Genomic DNA, 23,444 nt, shown 5'->3' on the forward strand with positions numbered 1-23,444 from the left:
GTCTGCATTTACCTCCAAAGAGAACAATAGAATAAAAGGCCCACAGTTTTATCAGATTTAATACATACTTGTTGCTATCATGGTCTGTGAGCTTTGTTGGTTTGGTTAGTGCTTTGTCATTTGGTTTCCTGGTGTTCTTCGCTTTAGAACAGAAATTGTCGTACATTTAGTTAGGATCTGCTTGAGTTATTGTTTTATTTTGCAGAGCCTTAGTTCTCTTTCTGTGTTCTGTTCATTTTCTAAGTGCTGGTTCTTGCTCCTGTTCTTGTCTTGATTTTGTTACCACTCATTATCCTTAGATGTCCTCAGTTGCCTCTGTTTTGTCACTTGTTCCTTGTACTCATTACTCACCTGCATTCACTTACCGAATCACCCCTCTCAGTACATATGCGCCTTGGTTTTCTATTGTTCTTTGCCACAGCCTTGTTGTCGGATTCCCATGTCTGTCAGTCTTCTCTTTGTTCAGTTTTGCATAGTTTCTTGTTTTATTGCTGTTTATATACTTGTTGTCCTGCAGTGCTTTTTCTTTGTTTAGAATAAAGTTTTTCAGTTTGTGACACCTGTCCACCTCCTGCCTTTTAAGTCTTATGTTTGGGTCCACCTCTTGCCATTTTTTGGGTTATGAAACTGAAGAAAACACATGCCTTGAGTATGATTTCATTGTTGAATTATTTTGTGTTTTAAAAGAATTAAAGCAAAAGTAAAATTTTGTTGGGGCTGCCAATAATGCCAAACAGAGTGCCCTTCTTTATGCGAGCAATACACAAATATTGCTTGACAGAGACAGTTGCCATGGCAACCTGGCAGTAGCATAAATTATTTCCCATATTGAGTGAAATAAAAATCTTCTCCTGTCTGACGTTTCATTTAACCTGCCTGTGAATCAGAATCAAACCTATTAGGGCTTAACATTAGGCCATCAGGTTAATAGTGCCATAAAGTAGCTGTATGTTGCCTCAATAGTGCAGTAATGTTTTTTGTTGTCATCTTGCTCATTTCGAAAGAAAAACCTCAGTTCAACTGACATGTAATCTCAACCTCTATCTATAAAAGAGTTAGCTGACTTCATCACATCGATTCAGTTTAACGAGGTGGCATCTCTGAACCCAACCCGTTGACATCTGATTTTTTTTCCCCTTCAGAAATTGTAAGATATATATCTGATGATACATGACATCTCATTTTAAACAGCAGCTATTAGGTTAGATGAAGAGGGTATGCGCAACACAGTTACTATAGTAACCCAGTGGAGGTAACAGAGCCTGTGTACCTCCAGGAGAGATGAATAAAGGCAGGGAGGAAAGTGGAGTTTTCACATCAGGAATGTGGTGGTGAATGAAGGAAGATGACATTGCACGTAGGTCCTAACAGGTTGGTAATGTAACTCTATGTGCAGTTGATGTTTCAATCTCTCGTCCATGCTGTCTTATTTTCAGCCTACCTGACCATCTCATTCTGTGTTTCTGTCATCTGCTGCCTCTGTAAACTATTAACCACTTTTAGCACTCAATTTTCTGTGCTGTTTTTTCAGATAGCAAAGCTGTTTGTGGGCTCTTGCAGAGTACATTCTGCTTGGGTGCGTAACATCTAATCCTCATATCTCACTGATGAGGAATAATGCCTTAATTTAAGAAGACCACGTGGTCGGAGGGAGCCATAAACAGTAACAGGGTGTGTTTTTTGAGAGCATTGCAGACACGGGTCCATATTTTTTCAAAGGATTATTGAATCATATCACTGTTTTGTGTTGTTATACTTCACTATATGCAACGGAGCCACTGAAAAATAAATCTGTAAATACTTTACGCTGAAGGCTGAACTTGGATGATTAATCCTACTTAAATAACGATACCCTTTTACATGGACTTGTTTCTTACTCGATGTGATCACCACAGTTTTGTAATACTGTCAGACGAGTCCTGTTTTGACAGAGAAGAACATGTTTTTGTAACTCAGACATCAGTTTGCTGCCTGGCAAAGATCAGACAAACCTCGAGAATAATGACAACAGGAAAACAAATATTACTGAGAACAAAGTGTCAGGTCACATCGACACTGTGTCAACGCAAACTGTTCAAACAAACAGCACATTGAGAGTGAGTATTATTGACTGTTTACGTGCTGCATAAGTGAACATCGTATCCTGTTTTCAGAAACCTTACTTTGCTGGTAAAGATCATAAATGATGAGACGACAGGAAATGCCGCACATCTGTATGACCATAACAAAAAACCTGGATAGATAGCTATGTAAACACCATATCCTCAATTTGTTTAAAAATGTTAAAAATAAAAAAAAAATAAAAAAAATTTTACTGAGAAAACACAACTCAGCAACCTCAAATGACACAACAAAAAGTATTGGAATTTAAAGATTTAGCTTTCTTTTGTGATAGCACAAAATCAAAATAGCTCAAAATGTTCTTTTTGTTGTGTACCTCCAATTCTAAGAAGCCTCTCGCTGCCTCCTGCCTCCAAAGATCCCTATTCTTGGCTCACATTTTTCCATCTCCTAAAAAAATTCTACTTCCCTTCCTTCTCTTTCTTGCATCTTAATTACTTCTTTTTCTCGATCATCCACAATCCTGATTCTTCAGTTTATCCCCCTTCTTAATCAATTCACTGCAGTCTTATTTTACTATATACTCCACTGTATGTGCTTTTCCTTGTTTGTCTAAGGTTGTATGAGGTTTTCTTTTCACCCCAGAGCATTGAATCACACTGCACTGCTTTATTGGCTGTAGTGCTGTCTGGCTGCAAGGAATCATAAAGCCCTGATATTACTCTTTGTTCAGAGCATTTTGCAAGGCTGTGCACCTAAAACCGCCTCTAACAGGCTTCCTTCCAGGGTCTCAAGTTCTTCATGAAAAGAAAATTGACAGGCGGCACAGACTTGTGAAACTTGCTCTAATTGCGATCAAGAGATGTCTGATCGCAAGTCAAAATTATAATTTGCTTTTGTGGTCCTGGTCAAAGCAGCTGAACAAAAGGCTCAACGCTGAAGTTCTTCTCTGCTCAGTCAAGTCTCTACGTCCCAGTGGTCTCCTGTGCTCACCTGGTCCTTCAGGTTTAAATCAGTAATTAGATTGGGTGACAGATAAACAAACCAGCATGATTTGGGTTTCCACATGCTGGGATGAGAACCACTGCTGGGAAAAAAAAGAAACACACATCAGGGTTTTAAATCTCTATCAATTATTTAGAAGAAATGTGGAAAGGAATTGTCCTGCTGAGAATTTTGTGCTTTAATGTTTTTCAAACAGTGTTTAAGTAGCTGCTCTCTGTTATATATGACTACTGATAAGAACTCTACTGATCCAGGATGGTGGCACATATTTAGTCAAATATTAGAGTTTTCTCCTCTTCTTAATAAAATACATAATATTTAACTTTTGAAAAACTTTCTGAGAATGTTTTTTTTAATCATCTCTGTCTTTTGGGGTGATGAACAAAGCACCCCTCTGAAAAGCTAATACTCTAATGGATTATTTTTCTAATTCTCCATCTTTCTGCTGGTTCCAGAACATCCTGCGAGGCTGCAGCGTGCTGTTGGGTCCCAGTACCTCTGGGCTTTGGCGGGCTCTCTCTCAGAATCAGAACCACGTCCTGGGTGGTGGCCCGGCCGAGCTGACAGAGCTGCTTGAACAGTACGCCCAGAATCTGGCCCAGAACATGAAGCTCACCTACCTCAACCCCGTGGCCTTGGTCTCACCCAACATTGGTGAGTTTAGAATGATTCCACAAAGGCAGACACTCATCAGCTCCAATGAAAATGAATAAGACCGTAATAAAATCTTAATCTTAACAGATGATTTGCTTTGGTTTTGTTCATAATACTTTAAATCTCTGCTGTGAAATCAGCTAGAATGACTCACTGTAAAGCTGGAGATGATCGGGTCTCACGCAAATGACGATGGCACAGCCCGAGTGTTGGCAGCAGCACAAAACACTGAATTTCACACTCCCACACAAACATAGCAGCTAATGCTTTTCAGCGCATGCACAAAAACCCTGAAGCGCTTTAGCACCGGCCAATATACTCCGTTTAGATTTCCAGATGCCAAACAAAGGCACCACCACAGAGGACCGTGAGATACTCGTGCATACACACACATCGCACTGTTGAGTATCACATTGCTGAGCTACATGAATAGCATTACAGTAAATGAAATGTTGGTTTGATAACTCAACAAGCACATGCGTACACAGTTGTGGCCACGTGCCATCTGTAACGTCAGTAGCATTAAAAATACTAATCTCCACCACATACAGCGGGAAGAAGTGTTGAAATAGCAGCAGCTTTTGCAGGAATGAAGCCAGTGACAATGAATTTTACACTCAGCTAATGCTCTTAGCTACGCACACAGACTGAATTCCTCATCTACCCAAGACTCATGCAAAAACCTCAAAGTTACCCGCCGCTGGCTCCTGCCTCGTCAACTTCCCACGGGATACGCTAACACACTTAATGTCAGGTGTGAGAAAAATGAATGAAAGTGTCTCGTCTGTCTTTATCAATATGAACTGGCTTCTTTCATTTCTCTTCTCTTTTGATTGACTGCATTTGCCAGCTTTGGAATTCATCCAAGATGCTGCTGAATAACCTTAAACCAAAGTTTGATGCAGATTACCAGACGGAGAGCATAGAATTAGCATCATCAGCGAAAGCAGGATAAACATGACTGACACAAATTTTCACACTCCTACTCACAAACCCAGACATTTAAAGCCCTCAGCCAAAAGATACATGATGAATAACATTCTGAAGGACATGGATGGACACAAACCCATCTGCTAGCTTCCAATAGGAGATCCTATTAATGTTTTGTTTTTTTAACTTTTGCTCCTCTTGTGAATGATTAGAGTGCTTATTTGCATTTTTTTAAATATTTTACAAATGAACCATGAAAGGTCTTTCTGTCATCATCACTCCTGCTCAACACATCAACAGGCAGACACACATTTTACATATCTGTTACATGGAATGATTTCTTTCTTCTCTGAATTGAGTGCTGATCCATTTCTGTTAGCTGGTTCAAGTGGTCACTCATTATTGAACACTCCACATTGACTGTGCTCCTCCAGTTCACCTCCTAATTTCCTCTCATGTTATAGGTCTTTTCTACATTGTGTGTGTTTTATTGATTTGACATTAGCTTTTTATCTCAAATAATTGCTGTAGATTCTCAGTCATTCAGGTCATTGTAATCCCAAGAGATTGAATAAGGGCAACAGGACTTCTTTTCCTTCTACTTGAAGACATTTCACTTACCAAAAGGCTTCTTTCTAGTCCTTGTCTTTTTTTTTTTTTCTTTTTTTTTTTTTAAACGATTGCTCATCTGATCTACTTCAAATTTTGGGGCCTAAATTTGGGGGTCTTGTTGTATTTTGTGATCTCTTTACAGCAGTGTCCACAGTGGGACTTTTGTTGCTTGTAGGTGGAGGCTAAGTAAAACACCCCAATGAAGATCCAGTGCCAAATCATGTTAGTTGGCGCAATATAGGAAATGTGTTCCAGTGACATAGTGTGCACCTTTTCTGTCTGCTACAATAATGTAAAGTAATTTTCCGTATCTAAGAATAGTGACAGTTAAAACAGTGGTTTATGATAGAAAACACATCCTACGGAGACTAATTGATGAACAGGAAGGTCGGTCTCCACAAGAAGAGGAGGACAAATGTGTGCAAGATGAATGACAGAAAGGTCCAAGTGCTTGTACAACACACATTTTATTTCATTAACAGATAGAATCAACATTTTGTCAATATCCAGCTAGTTTGTGTTCAAGAAAATGAAACAAACCTTCTTATTTTCTTGTTTTCTTCCACATTGTCTTTGAAATTGTCTGTGTGAGATAAAGCAGCGCACAGTTACAGTTGAAGCAAAATCACTTATGCAAAGCTTGAGTGAAAGGAAAGAAACAGTCGCCATGGAAACTGTTGGATTTGATTGCTGTAAAAACTTTCAATTCAATCATGGCCTTGACATTTTGATAGAATTAAGTGAGTCAATCAGCTGAGAAGAGGTTCCTTAAGTTGAGAAAACCTTCGCTGCATCTGGTGCATCTTTTAGTCTTTAATGTTTTACCTTCTCTCATTTGCAAAGCCTTGAAACTTCTTATGTCTAAAAAGTTGTTTTTGTCTGTTTTTGCTGCCTGTTTGTTTGTCAGTCATGAACCTGGATCGTTTGGAGAATCACACCCATGTGCGGCGGCGTTTCCCACGCTACCACACCACCCTGTTTCGTGCTCAAGCTTTGTGGGATCCCTACACCCATGTGACACTGCCTCCTGCTGCCCTGGTTCCACAACGACAGCAACAACACAACTGGAAGGAGAAGGAGCGGACAGAGAAAGAACGTAAGAACAGACACACAAATAGAATTAAAAACATATCAGTGGTGAATATCCAAGAAAATATTACCATTTAGACTTCTCAATCTCAGCTCCAGCCCCTCAGAGCGCTGCCTCAGCCCCTGTCAGTATCTCAGCCAATCAGACGAAAGAATACACTGCAGCCAAACGCAGTGTTTCATTGCCTGAGCCACCGATCACCATCGTCATCTTGTTGATCTATCGAAGCCTGGGTGCTGCGCTTCCTCCCAAGTACCACGCAGACCGGAGAGGAGTGAGGTGGGAAATCAGTCACTCTTAGAACAATAAAGACTTGATTACATTAGCTCGCTGAACCTTTAGTGAACTGTGCAGACTGGATGTAGAATGGGGTAGTAAACAAACAGTCACGATTGTTCTGGAATTACAAGAGCATCACATCATTAAGGAAGCATTATGCTAAATACATCTTTCATTAGCTTTATTATTTAACAGTAACTTGACTTGCTTTTATCTTAAAACCAATAATAAACATGAATGCAATGGTAGTGAATGTGAATGTTTTCCATTTTTGCTTGCTAAATTGACAAAGGAAATAGTTGCAATTGAGTTAGAGGTGGTAGAAAAACTTGTTTAGGAACAATTCCATTATCACCTCACTTGAAATCTGTTATTTTTGCCGTGTTCTTCACACTACTCAATCCTTTTAGATGTTTCTCACATCTCTTCAGGCCTTACTTACAAATTAACAACCTGTCCAGTCTTTAATTGGCATCAATAAAAAGCCTTTTATGGCTTATCTCATTGGCAAATCCTATTTATCTTTCTTCTTAAAGTGTCTTTGCCTTTTACTATTCTTTATTTCTTTTCCTTTTTTTCCTTAACCACAGGATATCAAACTCTGTCTGATCAAATGGATACTTTTTCTCCCCCAGGCTTCCCAGACACCCGGTAATGAACTCTCCAGTGGTCACTGTCTCTGTCTACAACAACCAGACATTTGTGGGTGGTCACTTGGACCAACCCATCCTTTTGGAGTTCAAGCTGCTGGAGACAGCCAATCGCAGCAAGCCTCTGTGTGTGCAGTGGAATCACAGCAGTCCGTGAGTACAAATCCACACACAGAGGATGTTACACACTCATACAGTACTTACAGACAGTGTTTTAGGCTTCACACTGTGCTGATACGCTTGATAAAACTGAGATGCAGAGCAAAGACTATTTATAATTCAACAAAATAGTCTCTGATAATAATATGATTCCAGAGAGTATTCAATATGTGATACGACTCAGATGACTGTGTATTGAGTTAAGACATTTCTGAACATTATTCAGTCATTTCAAAAGTTTATGTTATAGGATAATTAATGCAAGAATTAGCATAACAATTTTAAACTGAAAAATTGCACAGCCAGTCCTGTTAGTATTGATCACAAAAACATGAAGGAAACATGCAGATAGGATGCAGCTACTCTTTTCCTGTCTCTTTGCGTCTGCAGAAAAGCAATCTTTTCAAATGTAGTCTTTGAATTTAAAACCCCTCTCTGCAGGCATGAGATAGGAGGCTGCTGGACAGTGAAGGACTGCATCGTGGTTTACAGGAACACTTCTCATGTCCGCTGTCAGTGCCAGAGACTGGGAACCTTTGGTGTGCTCATGGACAGCTCACAGAGAGAGGTTTGCCAACAGTGGAAAGCTATTCAATGTTTTAATGCTGGGACTGTTTCTATTATAATGAGACACGTAATGAAATCCACATTTAGAAACATTTATACATGAACTTGTATTTAACACTGTATTACTGTGCCTTCTCATGTCATCTGGACATCTGACATGGTAATTGCTGGATTTTGTTGGCGTAAAAATGAAATCCTGAAGAAAGAAAGTCCAACTGATGCTCGTAAGGCTAAAGGAAAGTTTTGATACTGCTGTAGGGGATTTCTCACAGCTTAATACAAACGCCCTTGACTGTCAGTCCTCAGCATACTAAGCTTCTGGTGTATTTCAGATTTTCAGACTGCAGACCTATGAAATCAAATAACTCACGTCAAATTACTCAAGTTTTCACTCATCATTACTCAAGTGTAGATGATGCCGTAAACACCATCAACATCAAATTCTGTTGATGTCTTTTATGTTTACTGAGAACAAATACTTTCAGTGCACGCACAGGCAGTGACGCCTCTGGTACTCTGCTGTCCCTCGGCAGATTGACTGGTCTGCAGGTTGGCTTAATCTGTTTATTTAATTCCTCTAATCTTGTTATTTTTCCCGATTTTTCTGTCTGCTTTACAACAATCTCTTTAACTCCTTAATGAGAAAAAACAATAGAAAAATTTTACTTTGCTTTTTTTAATATCCTTTGAAAGAATGACATCGAGTATAATCTTAATCAAAGTTTTCTATAAGAAAAGATGGCTCAGGAAGGCGTATTTCTGCAATTTTCTTTTAAAATAGAGTTTATTCAGTGAAAAATGTGCTCTATCAAAAGGCTGGGACGGACATCAAAGGGTTACAATACTTTGACCTGCTCATCATAAAGACCTGGCCTCACATTATTTGTAGGTAGATGTTTTTTGTGATAAGTGGAAGTGGCTAAAGCAGCTTTGTTTTCTTCTGCTCATTCTCTTGTTTTTCAAATAATTTACTGTCTATGTTAGGAATAATGTCAGGTCACAGTGAGGGCAGATGGTGACCTAGTCTGAAATAGCAGCTTTTCAGCATGTTAAAATGAGTCAGTTTAATCTATTCAACTTAATTCACCTTTTACTCTTTTGCTCAGACTTTATTCTTGGAGCCTTGTTTTGCTTTTTTCCCAACAAGTTTCCTGCTCATTTCTCCTGCCTCATCCATGAACTTTGACCAAAAAAACGTAATTAAATTAAATGACCCCTTCTCTTTTCTCTCCCCCCCCCCCCCCCTCCTCTTTTGATGAGTAGCAGCTGGAAGGTGATCTGGACACATTGGCCCTGGTTACCTACTCTTCTCTGTGCGTGTCCATGCTGGCTCTACTTGTCACGGTGCTGGTGCTGTCCTGCCTCCGGGGCCTGAAGTCCAACACCAGGAGCATCCATTCAAACACGGCTGCCGCCATGTTTTTGTCAGAGCTGGTGTTTTTGCTTGGCGTCAATCAGCCCGAACAACAGGTAGATGTGTTGTAGATTTGTGTTTCTGGAGCCGTCTTTGCTCTGCGTTACATTTAGCTTCAGTGCAGTCCCTTTTTCTTCCACACCACTGTCCATCTTACTCTTCCCACTATTGTGAGTGTGCAAGGTATTTTCTGTTTTCTGTCTGTTTTTTAACACATTTCTCATGCAAAATATCCATGCTTTTACATTTCAAACTTGTTCATGTGTCAACTTCAAGATATATGAACAATGATTTTTTTTTGTTCGGATGAGTTTTTTTTCTATCGAAAAGGCATACTCCTGTTTTATAGATTTGGAGCTGTGTTGAACCTAATTCCTACATTATGCCCTTGTATTTTTTTTGCATAACACGTGCACGGGTTTGAGTGTGTTTAAAGAGCAGTGAATCTTGCAGAGAAAGTGCTGCAAATGTGCTCACTCAGCATGAAATTCAATTAATTAAGCTGTATCCCCCACATAGTCAACTGTATGGCTCTTACAGTGCGACTGATTACTTCTAGCTGAACAATATGTTCTCTAATTCATTTGCATCATGCTTGGGAGAGCATATCAGTGCTCGCAGTGGTTCTGTGTGTTTCTGTTTCTGTGAGTTTTTATGCACTTGTGCACGTTTTAGTGTTTTTGTGTGTGACTGAAACTATGAGCATGCTTGTGTTTGTGTGTGGGAGTGTGAAATTCGTCATCTGGCTGCATCAGTGCCAAGGTTGCTGCTACTTTTTTTTGTTTCATCTGTGGCTGTTGCCAGGAATTTGTGCTGAGCTTCTTTTGACCTTAAAGGCTGACACTTACAACTTAAGATTTAAAGCGCTCAGCTTGTGCAGTCTGTGAAAGTAGAAGTAAAGGAAAGTATCTTTAAAGTAAAGTCAACCTATAACCTGAAGGCTTGAGAGCATCATGAGATTACTCATCTGACACAACCCTAACTGACCACATAGACAGGAGGCTCGTTCATTTAACAGAATACTAAGTCGGCCATTGAATTTTTGACAGTGAAGGAGACAGTCAAAAAGAATATTATTCCAAAGCAGGATAGAGATTCAAGCTTTTTAAGATGATATATTGATTGATAACTTTATTTTTATATTAGTATACATAGCTACAAGTGAAGAACCAACATCACATCGCTGTTTATATGTGTTTCTATTTGCCCCACGTACATATATGTTCAGGTAAAGTCCATCAAGTTTCCAGAACTTACAAACTTGTGCATTCTCACTTTGTTTCCTGAGGTTGTTTTATATTTTCTTCTTTTACTAACAGCACCTCGTTCTGTTTGGGGATGGTGACATTTGTGGGAGTTGTAATTCAGTGTGACTCGTATTTGAGTGGATCCATTCGCATCTGGTCAAACAAACAAGACAGACGAAAGGCTCAAGAGTTCAAATAAACCACTGCTGACATTCTTGAAAGCAGCCTGAGGGTAGTTTGTCTGGAAGCTTAAATGCTTTTGTTCAGCTTTACTGCCAAACCAAACAGTGGCACATAGAGAAAGGGATTGTAAAGCTTATATACAGACTTGACAAAAATCATTTGATTAATTCCTGATTATATTAAATGTAAGCCATGGAGGTCCAGGCTATGGGAGATTACAACAATTATGCAGCATTATGGTAAATGGGAAGAAAGGAAAGTTTCATGGACATTATTTATACATTATTTTTTGTTGTTCAACATATATTTTGCTAATGCAGACATTTTGAATTTAGTTATTTTAAGGCAATGGACTGCTTGAAATATAAGATTTTGAATCTATGATTTAAACCATTGAGGTGTACATATGCTTAATCGGAGCTCATTATTTGTACCTGATTGTAAATGCATATGGTCACACAAAGGCTTTGGGACACATAACTGCTATGAAATCCAGTTTACCTTCAAGGGCATTCTTTTCTATATGTATCTTGTCTTACAGTTGTTTTTTCACAGTCACAGTCATGCCCATAATCACATTTAAAAGGCACTCCTTGGTGTTACTGCTTTAACGCAGCACTTTTACGAGACTCATATTAAGACTTTTTTTTTTTTCTGGAGATTTACTGTAACACGCTGCCATGAACTCATTCATTAGTTGTTAAATGATGAACGCCTGTTAGTTCATGGCTGACACCTGCTCTGCTGTAATAAAGACTTGTTGATCGATTGCCAGAAAATCCGCTTTGCAGTTGTTACACAGTCAATATGAAAGATTCAATCATTACGCTTCCTTTTTTAACTCTTCATTTCTCCTACCTCCCACCACTCCTGTCATCTCTTTTTTTCTGTTTTTTCTATTTTTTCCTTTCTTTCAATTCATCTTGCTCCAAGTGTTTCTGTTCTCTGCAGTTTTCCTTTCTCTCTCCCTTTGCTTTTGGTTTTGTGCCTCCTTCAATGTCTTTCTGTTTTCTTGCAGTTCCTGTGTACAGTTGTCGCCATCCTGCTGCATTACTTCTTCATGTCCACTTTTGCCTGGATGTTTGTGGAGGGCCTTCATATCTACCGGATGCAGACCGAGCAACGCAACATTAACTACGGAGCCATGAGGTTCTACTATGCCATCGGTTGGGGTGTTCCTGCCATAATCACAGGTAACACACACATGGAAACATGCCTGTGCATCAGTGTAAACACAGATGTTACTTGCCAAAGGCAAACTTTTGTGACAAAACACTGTCAGTTACAATATGTGCACAGTCATACTCAGGTCCATAGCAAGTCTAGCTGTGTAGATAAGGTTTCCTGTTGACACTTGCATTAAAAAGTTTCAGTGGCATTTTAATATGAAGATAGTAAAGCAGAGATACACATGCAAGCAATTACTGTCGTGACACAGTGTAGGCAAGTAATATATCTCTGCTTTCTCTTTCCTTTACACACACACACAAACACACAGACTTGCAGTTTCCATCCATACTCATAGCATGCTGTCAACTCAGTTCAGTCTGTTACAGTTTCTGTCACTGTCACACACACTCAGGCCGCGGTCTCCCCCTCCCTCAAGAAAAGGATCTGTCTCCCACTGTCTCACAAACACACCCACTCACATACATATTAGCACATGCCTCTTGCTTCGGGCTCTGAGGTGTGTTTATGTCTGTCTTCATTTTCCTGTCTCTCTCACTTTGGCAATTTAATTTATAAAATTAATTTGAAATATGATATGAAAAAAATGAAAAAAATCTTGATGGTGTTGGCTAAACAAGGATACACACCGAATAAAAACATCAGCAGTCATGAAATACCTTCTAGCAACCCTGTCTCGTACCACCATGAATACACGATAAAAAGTATATTACTATTTAAATTTGCAATAGTGTAATTAAGCATTTACAGACTTTTTCATAGGAGGTGATTACCTCCAAGATGTATATTTGTGAACAAAATGATTTGTTTAAATTACAAATGATTCAAGACATGATTATGTAACATTAATTTGAATGTGTCTGAGTATGGATGTAATGTGTCACAGGCTGTGCTACTTCTCTGTCGCTGTGATTGACAGCAGAGGACATCGCACAATTGATCTTGATGTCTTATCTGATCCTCTGTCTCTTTGCTGCAGGCCTGGCAGTTGGCTTGGACCCAGAGGGTTACGGGAACCCGGATTTCTGTTGGATCTCCATCTATGATAAACTCATCTGGAGCTTTGCTGGTCCTATCGCCATCGTTATACTGGTGACTGTCTCCCTTTCTCCCTGTCTGTCTAATATACAGTTAACACTGCATGCATACAAACATTATTAAAATATATTGGAATAGCATGTGATGGAGAAAAGTAGGTGTCTGCCTTTGAATGTTTTCGAAAATACAGTAATTTATTTTTCAGCGAAACACTGACAACATTTTTTGGTTTCATTTAAAAAAAAATCTTAATTTAGCTTCCTAGGCTTGATATCACCCAGAGGAATACTCTTTAAATAAGAATATGTGCAAACTTAACTGTGGCTTATTTTCCCCTGGCTCTAAATCTTTTTCTTGGCTGCGCTTCTACAATTATCAGAATCCTTACATCAGTCATAAGTGGCCGCACTCCAAATTAATTTCAAAAAGACAGCCCACTTGAACTTGACCCGCCCATCATTTTAATTGCTCCCCCTCATCATACTAACACTCTTCTCTTTGCAAATCACTTCAACAACAAACTCTTTCTAGGATTTATAAGCTGTAGATGTTGTCAGAGCAAAAAGCAAGAATTTATTCTAAGCGATATGGATTTTTCTGTAATAAATTCCTCCTTTTACCTTGTAGACTAAACTATTTAAAACCACATTGATTTTGGGCCCCTCCATTTAACCTGATGCCAGGTGTTCCCTACAGCCAAGTTTGATTTTTTTGAAATGCAATTAAAATGTAGCCTTACCATCTGTATTGATCTCCTACTATCCAGATGAATGGAGGGATTTTCATGATTGTAGCCAAGATGTCCTGTAACCAATCTCAGAAAGAGACCAAGAAACTCCCTGTCATGTAAGTACCTGCCTCTAAACTTTTCTCATTTCCAGAAATTGACTATATGCTTTAGACCTTTAAAGGGAATTTTATTAAGCAGTTTGCTGACAAAACGGTTGCGAAACACAAAATATTTAGTTTTTAATTAATACTTTACCTTTTTTTTAGCTGGCATGTTTGCATGTAGTTAAAAATTACCCAAATGCAGACATGTGAAAAGAGATTTTTTTTTCTGAAATTGACCAGAAATCAAGAACCAATCAAGAATTAAGGAATCACATGGGTGAAGACAGGAAATAACTGTAAAAAAAAGTAGCTACCAAATACAATGAAACAGGAAGCTTCAACAAAAACAAACCTATTAAGGTGGAATACAGACAGGAAACCTCAGGAGAAATGGAAAAAGGAAAACCACGAGAGGGCCAAAACAAGATAGTCCCGATAGTGACAGTAAACGTGCATGTCAGGAGCACAGACATACTGTCTCAGCACTCATTGTATTGGTACGCTGCCATTTTCTTCAACCTCAGTGAGTCATGTCATTTCTTCATTATCCTAATCATGGCAATGAAAATATGTAAAGACCACACCGTTAGTAGAGCAAAGTTATCCATTCCTACGAGGAAAAACACAAATTCAAAGAAAATACAAAATAATTTATTCCTTTTTATGACTCACTACAATTGTGTGGTGCTGTATTTCTCTCTACAGTGACACCCCACTTTGGGTGTATCTTCCTTTTATCTTGTTGGGTGTTGGGATGTATTTTGGCTGCAACATTTAGACAGTGGATGTGTATTCAAGCTGCATTCTCCCTCTAGCCTCTTTTTAACTTGTGTTATTCTATTTATTGTGTTTTTAATGTGTTGTAAAGTGTCCTTGAGTGTTGACAAAGGCGCTTTTTAAAAAAAATTAAATGTATTATTATTATTATTAGCCAGCGTACAGTGTGTGAGGACTATAAAAACTATCCACTCTAACTGCAGTCTCCTCCCGCCCTTCTCTCTGTCTGACTTGCCTTTCCCTTCGGTTGTGTGTTTAAGAGTGCGGTCCTGTACACATATACCAAAGAAAATGCATTCTGCTTATTTTTTGACTCATGCAGTCTGTCTTTTCCTTTCACATTCTCCAGTTTTAACACTGCTGCTTCACGTCTCTCAGACTTGTTGAGCCAAGAAGAAAGGACCAAATCTGAATGTTTAGGTTTATCAAGTAGTAACAGAGAATTATTCCACATTATGCTTTTAACACATCTTAAAGTGCATGTATAAAGATCTGGTGTGTTGACATGTTGTTTATATGCTTGGAAAGATCTTCAACACAGTTTATAGTTCCCGTATTGATCATGTTCAATTCAAATCTCATCTTTCTTCCCCCTTCCTGTTTCTCTCCAGTGCTACTATCCGGGATGCCTTCTTGCTGTTGCTGGTGGCCACCTCCACCTGGCTCTGTGGTCTGATGGCTGTAAACAACAGTATCCTGGCTTTCTACTACATATTCAATGTCCTCTGCCTAGTGCAGGTATGAACAAAGCGAACAGTTTATTCTGCTTTTGCAGCTGGATCTTGTCTGATTGACACCTTAAACTTTGATGTTATCTTCTTATATGTGGGTTCTCAGTCGGTAACTTTCTGCATGTCTTTACTGCTCTTTCTCTCTCTCTCAGGGTCTGTCTGTGATGCTGGTCTTCACTGTGTTCAACTCAGAAGTTCAGGAGGCCTGGAGAGTCGCTTGTTTGGGTAAGAAGAGCCCTGGAGAAGACCCACCAAGACCACCACAGAACACAGTGAGTCCCACACATTTATTTCAAGGTGTTATATTGCAGCGTCTAAAACCAGACAGAATCTGTTATTTTCAGTCCTAAATTGGCTGTAGGGTATATTACTTTATTCAGCACATTAGCAACAAGAGGCTAAATTGATAAGAATCATTTAAATGAACTCACAATAGCAAAGTCATTATTGCACTATAATGACTTGTAGAGTCCTAATGTGAAATCATAAATCATTTCCCTGCTTGATTTCAAAGCCTATTACTCTGTTTTATCTCACTGCAGTCTCTGGTAGATGCACATTCTCAATGTGTCTATTACTAGACAGCACAAAAATCCTGCTGCCCTCCATTTCACCTTCTCTCAGTCCATCCATCCATCAATCTCTCCTGCTCCTCTCCTTCTGGCCTCAGGGTTCGTTGCTGACCCACATGAAACAAAATGCCAGCCAGTGGAACGCTGCTTTCTCTTTGGCCTCTTCGACAAAAGAACTATGCAGTTTCTCTTTAGTGACCGTGTTCCTCATTCCTTTTCCACGTCCTCCCTTGACTCTCGCTTCTGTCTTGTGTGCGTGTTCATTAGTTCAGCTCACTGCACGTTAGCCGCTGTTATTTTCAGCCGCTCTCTTTTTGAAAACCACTTATTGTTTTTCCTGTTTGTGTGTGAGTGAGAGAAAGTCATGTTTGTTTTATGTACCATACACAGTTTAAATATCCTCTTCTACGTACTGAATGCCAAATATAGGGTCTGTGTGTGTGATAGAGAGAGACGTTTGTGTTTATCTGCATGGATGAGTGTTTGTGTGAGTGTTCAACTACCATCTCTTCCAAAGCTCTTCCTCTCCATCCCACAATCATCAGGGGGAAAAAAACTTAAACTATTATTAGATGCACACTTTTGTTGTTTTTTTCCTCTTGATGGGCAACATGTATAAATGACTGCTTATTAGTGTGCATTTGTACAATGTATTATTTATGACTAAAGTGAACAATAAACTTAAGAGCAGAGGTCCTGTCTTGTTTATCGGCTGGAGCTTCCACTTCACTTGTTCCATGTTTTTTTCTTTTCCACTCAGCATTATCACATATCCTCTCTATTGTATTTTCCTGTTGCCTCCAGCAGCTATAACAACAAAAGCTGCTGGAGGCAACATTTGTGATATTGAATTCTTGTATTATAGTGTTCATAAACATCACAATGATTTAAAGCATCGCAAGAGAAAGATCTCCTTTGTGAGAACTGGAACAAATGTACAACCGTACACATACATTTTTATCACGTAGAAGAGGCCACAAAAACGTCCTCAAAAGTCCACTTTAAAGCAAAATGTGGTGGAACGGGGCAAGTCGGAAACTGCGGTATATCAACCCCCGGGTGCGCCAGGGCAGTTTCAGGCATGGTAATGTGGGTCAATATGCTTCCAAATGAGTCAAAAGCACATCATTTTGGGGTTCACAAACTTCTCTTTAATGTTGCTTTAATAGTCATTGCTATCCTCACTCAGACAGAGATCATTTTTGCTTATTCAAATATTTAAAGACCTAGGATGTTGCTGCTGTTTTTTTTTTTGCTTAATTAGCATTAACTCTCAACCCTTGTGTGTGTTTGTCTGCGTGTGCTTGCACAGGCTCAGAACCCCTATCATAACGCATCTCTGCTGGAGCAGAGCGGGCTACACCGCATCACCCTGGGAACCTCCACCATCTCCTCTGTCAGCTCAGCAAGGTATCTGGACGCAATGCCACAAACAGTCAAACGCATCACAGACAAACTAGAAATGAATTTGGATGTAAAACTCATGCACGCTTCGCTGCCAGAGGAGAATAAGACTGCGTTTTTTTGTTTTCTTGTTCAAGACTGAGTTGTTTCCTAGCAACAATATAGAAATAATAAATTGATGTTGACTTTAAATGACAAAGAAAATCAACAGCTAACTCATCATGCAAATAGTGCATCAGGGTTTTTTCTATTCTCTGCGGCTCTGATTGTGGATTAAGTTGCTTCAGGGAGGAAATTCCCTAACTGATAAAAATCACTGCTGTGTGCCTTTTTTGGGTCACTGGGGTAAAGATGAAGAAGATTGGATCGAACAATGTACTGCGCTATATGTGGAGCGACACTAATGTACTCTGAAAGTGGCTGCTGATGCTTTTAGGGCTCAGTGATTGTCTTTCTTCCTGAGTGTCTGAACAGAACACTTCTGTACTGTTTATTTGTCTGAGAGGATGCTCTTGTTTTTTCAAATCTGCTTTGGCCTGTGTGTATGTACCGTTTTATAATGTGTGTGTATCTGTCCTCACTTCTCCCCTGGCCCCCTATTAGAGAAAATCTGTTGGCTCGTCAGACCCTGGAACAAAACATTGTCCACACAGGAGCTACAGACCTGGATGTAGCCATGTTCCACAGAGATGGAGGTACATTTGCAGGCACACACTGGGTTTACGTGGTTTGACAGAGACACAAACACTTTCAGTTTCCGCAATTCCTTCTTGCTTTCCCCTCGTCTTATTCTTCTGTCTCTCTGTGAATTTCATTAAAGATAAAGCACACATTGTACATCCATAAAGGACAGTTACAGCACATCAACCTTATCTTTTCCTCTTCTTCCTCCCCTCTCTTACTCTTTGCCTCTGTCTCCTCCCTCGGCACCTTCAGGTGAGGATTCGGACTCAGACTCAGACCTCTCCATGGAGGACGAGCGGAGTCTCTCCATCCCCTCCTCTGAGAGCGAGGACAACGTGCGTCTCCGTGGACGCATCCAGCGCCGATTCAAACGCTCCAATCACAGCGAGCGTCTGCTCACAGAACCTACCAACAACGGCACCAAAGGTAAACAAGTAACTGTTGTTTCCACATTGCAGTGCTCTCTGAGGACTTTACATAAACACACACACTTATCCCATGAGGTGTGGGATTCCATCAAAATGTTCTGTTGGGAATACAAAAAAAACATATATATAAAAAATAAACACATCACGTTTACAGAAATACTACTCAGGGGATTGTTTGAGTGATAAAGTTTACTCTTAAGGACAGAAAGGTGGTTCAAATTGGCAGTGTGCTCCTTATCAGAGGAATAAACTTCAGTCAGGCTGAATCAACAGCAGTTACAAGGACATAGTTTCAATGTCAGAGCAAACCGTAACATCCACAGAAACTTTTTAATCAACTCCAGCAGCATAATTTCCATGTCTGCTAATGATCCCTCTGTGCAGTAGATTCTGCATACTCAGTTTCTCTTCAACTAATGCTAAGTACACGATTTGCATTGCGTGTTAATGCTGCCTCACGGCATCAGAGATCTAATAGTATTTGAAGTAATATGTAGAAGCATATGGCATTTTTTGGCAGCACAGAGGAAATGTCAGTAGTCATTAATCAATATCTATCTTCACCTGTTGCTCATTAACTGGTATCATTAATATTATATGAGTTTATGCTCTTCAAAATAGAAGATATAAATGTCACACTTAAACGGTTTTTGTGAAAGATTTCACTTTGAGAAAAGGCCAGCTATGTTCAAATCTATAAATTTATATACATGATCAATTCCCGAACTCTATTCAGGGGCAAACCAGAGCGCAGGTGTCAGCTCAGTGATAGCGGTCAGGATCCGGTTGGCCGGAACAGTCAGATCAATACATCGGTGCAGTCAAACTGAAGAGTAAAGCTGGGAGAGTTGGGCTTTTTACTGAAAGGTCAAAGCCCGAAGGGATCCTATTGGCTGTGACAAAGCTTTAACCCTTTAAGGCCTGGACTATTTCTGAAACTTTGGCCTGAAAGATACAGTTAAACCCCTTCACTGCACAGTCAACAGACTATGCTGGGAATGTGCGTTCCAGGGCCAGAAAAAAAAAATAGATAAAAAAAATTGGGTTTTATTTTGTTTTTTTGCGGAACAAGACACTTTTATCAAAGTAAGCCCTAAACATAAGAAATACAATGATGTTAAGTACTTCTGGTATTTCATAGCAAGAAACAAAAACGGATTAATTATCAAGTTATCGATCAAACAAGAAGCAAAACATTCTCACATTTGAAGATTAGTTTAGTTGATTTCATTTCAAACAAGTCATGTAGCACAATACTTTATGTCAAAATAAAAAGATAATATGAGGCATAAGAATTGACCTTTTTATACCTGGTGTTCACTAGCTTTACTGATGAATAAATGATGAGGGATTTTCTCAAACTGTCACTCACCACCTTCAGAAATGAGTCGAGAACCTGAGTATTGGGAAGGTTAAAAAGGTTTTGTGAGTCACCTGAAGGTGTTTGCGCTTGTTTGTGTGCGACAGATCTGGATGGCAATGACCTTTTGTCTTACTGGCCAGCTTTGGAGGAGTGTGACACACACACCTTGCAGAAGTGGGGCTCAGAGCGCCCCCTGGGGGCAGATTACAGCAAGGACGCTGCCAATAACAACCAGTTAGATGGAGCGCTCACCAGCGGAGATGAGAACGGCCTTACCCAGCCACACAGACATCGCAAGGGTGAGAGAGACACATAAAAACATGGAGATGATCTCACTGACATAAATGCAAACATTAAGTATTATCAGGCTTTGGTCCTGCATCTTTGGATGTTAGTGTCTAGCCTGAATATTGTCTTCCTCATCATTTTGTCATCAGCACAAAACAATCATCTGTAGAAATATAGTCTGATTGTTGCAGCCATTCATCAGGATGAAAATATTTTGCAAAGAGGAAGACAGAGCAGATGTCAGCTGCATGAGCTCAATCACCAAAGCAATCATTTCAAACTCAGCTCAATAGCTGTCTGTCATAGGTTAATTATTTCAGGTCACTTCGTTTTTTTGCATTATGTTATTTCAACAAGTCAGTGTCTGAGTTTTTACATCTTAATTGTTTTGGTGTACTAATTGTTTGTCCATTCTTTACTGTACTATGTGTACAATATGTATGATGTGATGATCAACATGCCAGGATTTTTAATTTGATAATCATATTACATGCCAGGAGATTTTCACTATGTACTAAGAAAACATTTAGAGTTTAGAGCTTTACTCATGAACTAAATAGGGCTCTAAAAGTACATGTGTCACTTTTATAAGTGCAGGATAGCATGCATACTCAAAGTAGATCATTTTTATGCTTGCACATGCACACGCACACAATGGCACACAGTACAATCAAAGACACAACGAGTGGGAGAGGAAGACAAAGGAATACAAAGTTGGAATTTAGTCATGTTGCCTGAAACCATAAATTACATTTTCAGGAAACAAAATATGCATAAATCAAAAGTACATGAATACATGCATGCACACAAATGGACATAAACATGAAGTGGTTGAAAGCAAAAAAGTGCTGCTTTTTGGAATGACTCATTTTAAAGTCTGCTTCAGGATATCCATGTTCCACAAACAGAGCCATTATGATTCACTGAATATTAACAATGACCAAAAACTTAAAATGTCAAAGCTTCCTGCTCTTGTGTGCATTTGTTCCGATATACTTCTTTCTTCATCAGCCTTCTATCTCCTACGCCCTGCTGTACTTTTTACTCTCCTGTTCTTTCTCTCTCTCTAATGCAGTATTTTCTCCTCTATAAAAGTCCTCTTCCTCCTCCGTCTTTTCCATTTATGACTTCTGTTCTCCTCCTCAAGTACTTACTCTCATGTTCCAGGTATTCTGAAGAATCGTCTTGGCTGTCCTCCAGCACTCCAGGGTCTTTCTACTATGGGCCGAGTCCCCAGTGAGCTCAACTGGTACAGAACATCTACTCTCGGCCACAGAGGCGTTCCAGCAGCCTCATATGGTCGAATGTACTCTGCCACAGCCGGTGCCAGTGGAGGTTCTGGCTCGCTCTCCCAGCCAGCTTCCCGATACTCCTCCAGGGAACACCTTGACTCGCTTGCCAGGAGGCAGTTGTCCAGGGATCCACTAGGAAGGCAGACGGTTGGGGGGTCAAGGGACCGGCTAGACTCCCGGGGTTCCAGGGACAACTTGGATCTCCTACCCAGAAGGAGAGAGCTGGGACTAGGGCAAGGACCAGGACTCGGGGGCCTGGATCACCAGCGAGTCTCCTCATCCAGGGAGAACTTGTCAGGATCCAGGGACAGACTAGACAACCACCATGCTAGCAGTTTTCATGCTTCAAGGGAGGACTTAAGTGGAGATGTTGGAGCTGGAATGGAGGGATACCTCAGCGGGTCGAGATCGCAGTTAAATACTCTCACTCGGCGTCAGGCATCATCCCGGGAGCACCTCGGTGGGGCGCTGATGAGCAGTCGGTCGAGGGAGCAATTGGAGCCCAACGGAATGGGAACTCAGGCTCAGCCGTGTCGGGAGTGGCTCCGCACTCTACCTCCCCGGCAGCCCTCACACCCCGACCAACCCCTCTCTGCTTCCCCTCCTCCCCCGATCTCTGAGGAGCCCCAGCAAGAGCAGCTACCTCCATCTCATATCCGGGGACGCCTTGACTCTGCACCTTCATGTAGGTATCCTGGTCAGACTGTCCCTCAGGTAGCAGGTTCAAATCCAAACCCTCTAGGTCGCCAACCGTCCAGTGAACACCTGGACATCCTGTCCTCTATCCTAGCATCTTTCAATTCCTCAGTCCTCACTCCTCCCCCGCCTGCCTCCAACCCTGGTCCTAACGGGTCCATCCACGGACCCTCTCCCTCCCCACCCCAGTCTACTACTTCCCACAGCATATCTGAAGTCTCCCCTGACTCAGAGTAAGTCTCTCTGTGTGCATTAACCTCCACTAACCCTCTGCATGTATCACATCTTTTTTCTCTGTCCTCCATAACCCACTGGCCCCATCTTGAACTTGAGACTCTGGGTTTTTTTTATATCTCAACTTACCTCATCTTTACTCTGCCAATTTTTCAGCACATTTATCTTTCCTTCCCTTGTATCTGTTTTGCCCTGTTTTCTAGCTCTGTGTCCTTCCTCTGTCTTTGTCCTTCTGAAATAGCTCATTTCCATTTTACCTCAGTATTTTCATTATCATCATAATGTAGAATTCAATCATTGGAGCATTGGCATAGAAACCCTTCAGATGATTAATTTCTTTTTCCTTCACCTCAGAGCCAACAGAAGCGAGGGACAGTCTTGATGACAGCCTCTATATCCCTCAATGTATTTCAACAGTGCCAGGCACACAAGGGACAAGATCAAAGGTCATGGATGGCTCAACATCAATGGGACAAACTGGGACCTTGAAGGACTAAAAACAAAGTGGGTCAGAGGAGACAAAGATAAAGACAAACTGAGAGAAACCTTACAGATAAAACAGGTAGTGATAAAAGATAAAGGTTGTGGGCTGGTTGTAATTTTTTGAGTCCCACTGCCTAGAAACCCATGATTCTTTTGACAGTGAATAAACCACCTCTACTACCTAAATACTGTTAGACAAAAAAAAACAAAAAAAAAACTCCTCAACTTCAAACACACGTTAGCCTAAACCAGACAAGACCCGTCAAAAAAGGAAAGCTAGTAACTGTAAATAACATTTTTATACATTTTGTATCTTTTTCATTGGAGATGAAGAAGAAATCTCTTGTGATGTTTCTTTTTTTTTAAGCGGTTGTGTCCATGTGAGGTTGTGAGTGAGGTTAATGCGAGGGCAGTCTTGTGCGTTGCTGAGGGCAGAATTTACCTCTACAAAGAAAAAAAATTCTCAAATTTCTCCCTGAAAAAAGTTTTCCTCCATTACTTTTCCTCACACCCATCAACTTTATGTATATCAACAGGGGTCCTGCAATAGTATCTGATGAGATTATCAAAACCACAAGTTG

The 23,444-nt window shown here is 40.2% G+C and overlaps 1 protein-coding gene across 1 annotated transcript in view; it reads left to right on the top strand.

Moving 5' to 3' along the window:
• The window catches only part of celsr3 (cadherin, EGF LAG seven-pass G-type receptor 3), a 99,325-nt gene extending 76,365 nt beyond the window's left edge, over positions 1 to 22,960 (top strand). The window contains exons 21-37 of the mRNA XM_075476336.1: positions 3,522 to 3,720; positions 6,170 to 6,358; positions 6,445 to 6,631; positions 7,267 to 7,434; positions 7,882 to 8,008; positions 9,271 to 9,477; positions 11,870 to 12,044; positions 13,019 to 13,131; positions 13,844 to 13,923; positions 15,300 to 15,426; positions 15,572 to 15,691; positions 17,304 to 17,401; positions 17,999 to 18,090; positions 18,332 to 18,505; positions 19,975 to 20,169; positions 21,326 to 22,379; positions 22,735 to 22,960. Of these exons, the coding sequence (XP_075332451.1) occupies positions 3,522 to 3,720; positions 6,170 to 6,358; positions 6,445 to 6,631; positions 7,267 to 7,434; positions 7,882 to 8,008; positions 9,271 to 9,477; positions 11,870 to 12,044; positions 13,019 to 13,131; positions 13,844 to 13,923; positions 15,300 to 15,426; positions 15,572 to 15,691; positions 17,304 to 17,401; positions 17,999 to 18,090; positions 18,332 to 18,505; positions 19,975 to 20,169; positions 21,326 to 22,379; positions 22,735 to 22,762 (3,333 nt within the window). The 3' untranslated portion in view covers positions 22,763 to 22,960. The remainder of the gene's footprint in view (positions 1 to 3,521; positions 3,721 to 6,169; positions 6,359 to 6,444; positions 6,632 to 7,266; positions 7,435 to 7,881; positions 8,009 to 9,270; positions 9,478 to 11,869; positions 12,045 to 13,018; positions 13,132 to 13,843; positions 13,924 to 15,299; positions 15,427 to 15,571; positions 15,692 to 17,303; positions 17,402 to 17,998; positions 18,091 to 18,331; positions 18,506 to 19,974; positions 20,170 to 21,325; positions 22,380 to 22,734) is intronic.
• The last annotated feature ends 484 nt before the right edge of the window (positions 22,961 to 23,444 follow it).

This window comes from Odontesthes bonariensis, chromosome 10, assembly GCF_027942865.1.
Source record: "Odontesthes bonariensis isolate fOdoBon6 chromosome 10, fOdoBon6.hap1, whole genome shotgun sequence".
In the NCBI taxonomy this organism is placed as follows: Eukaryota; Metazoa; Chordata; class Actinopteri; order Atheriniformes; family Atherinopsidae; genus Odontesthes; species Odontesthes bonariensis.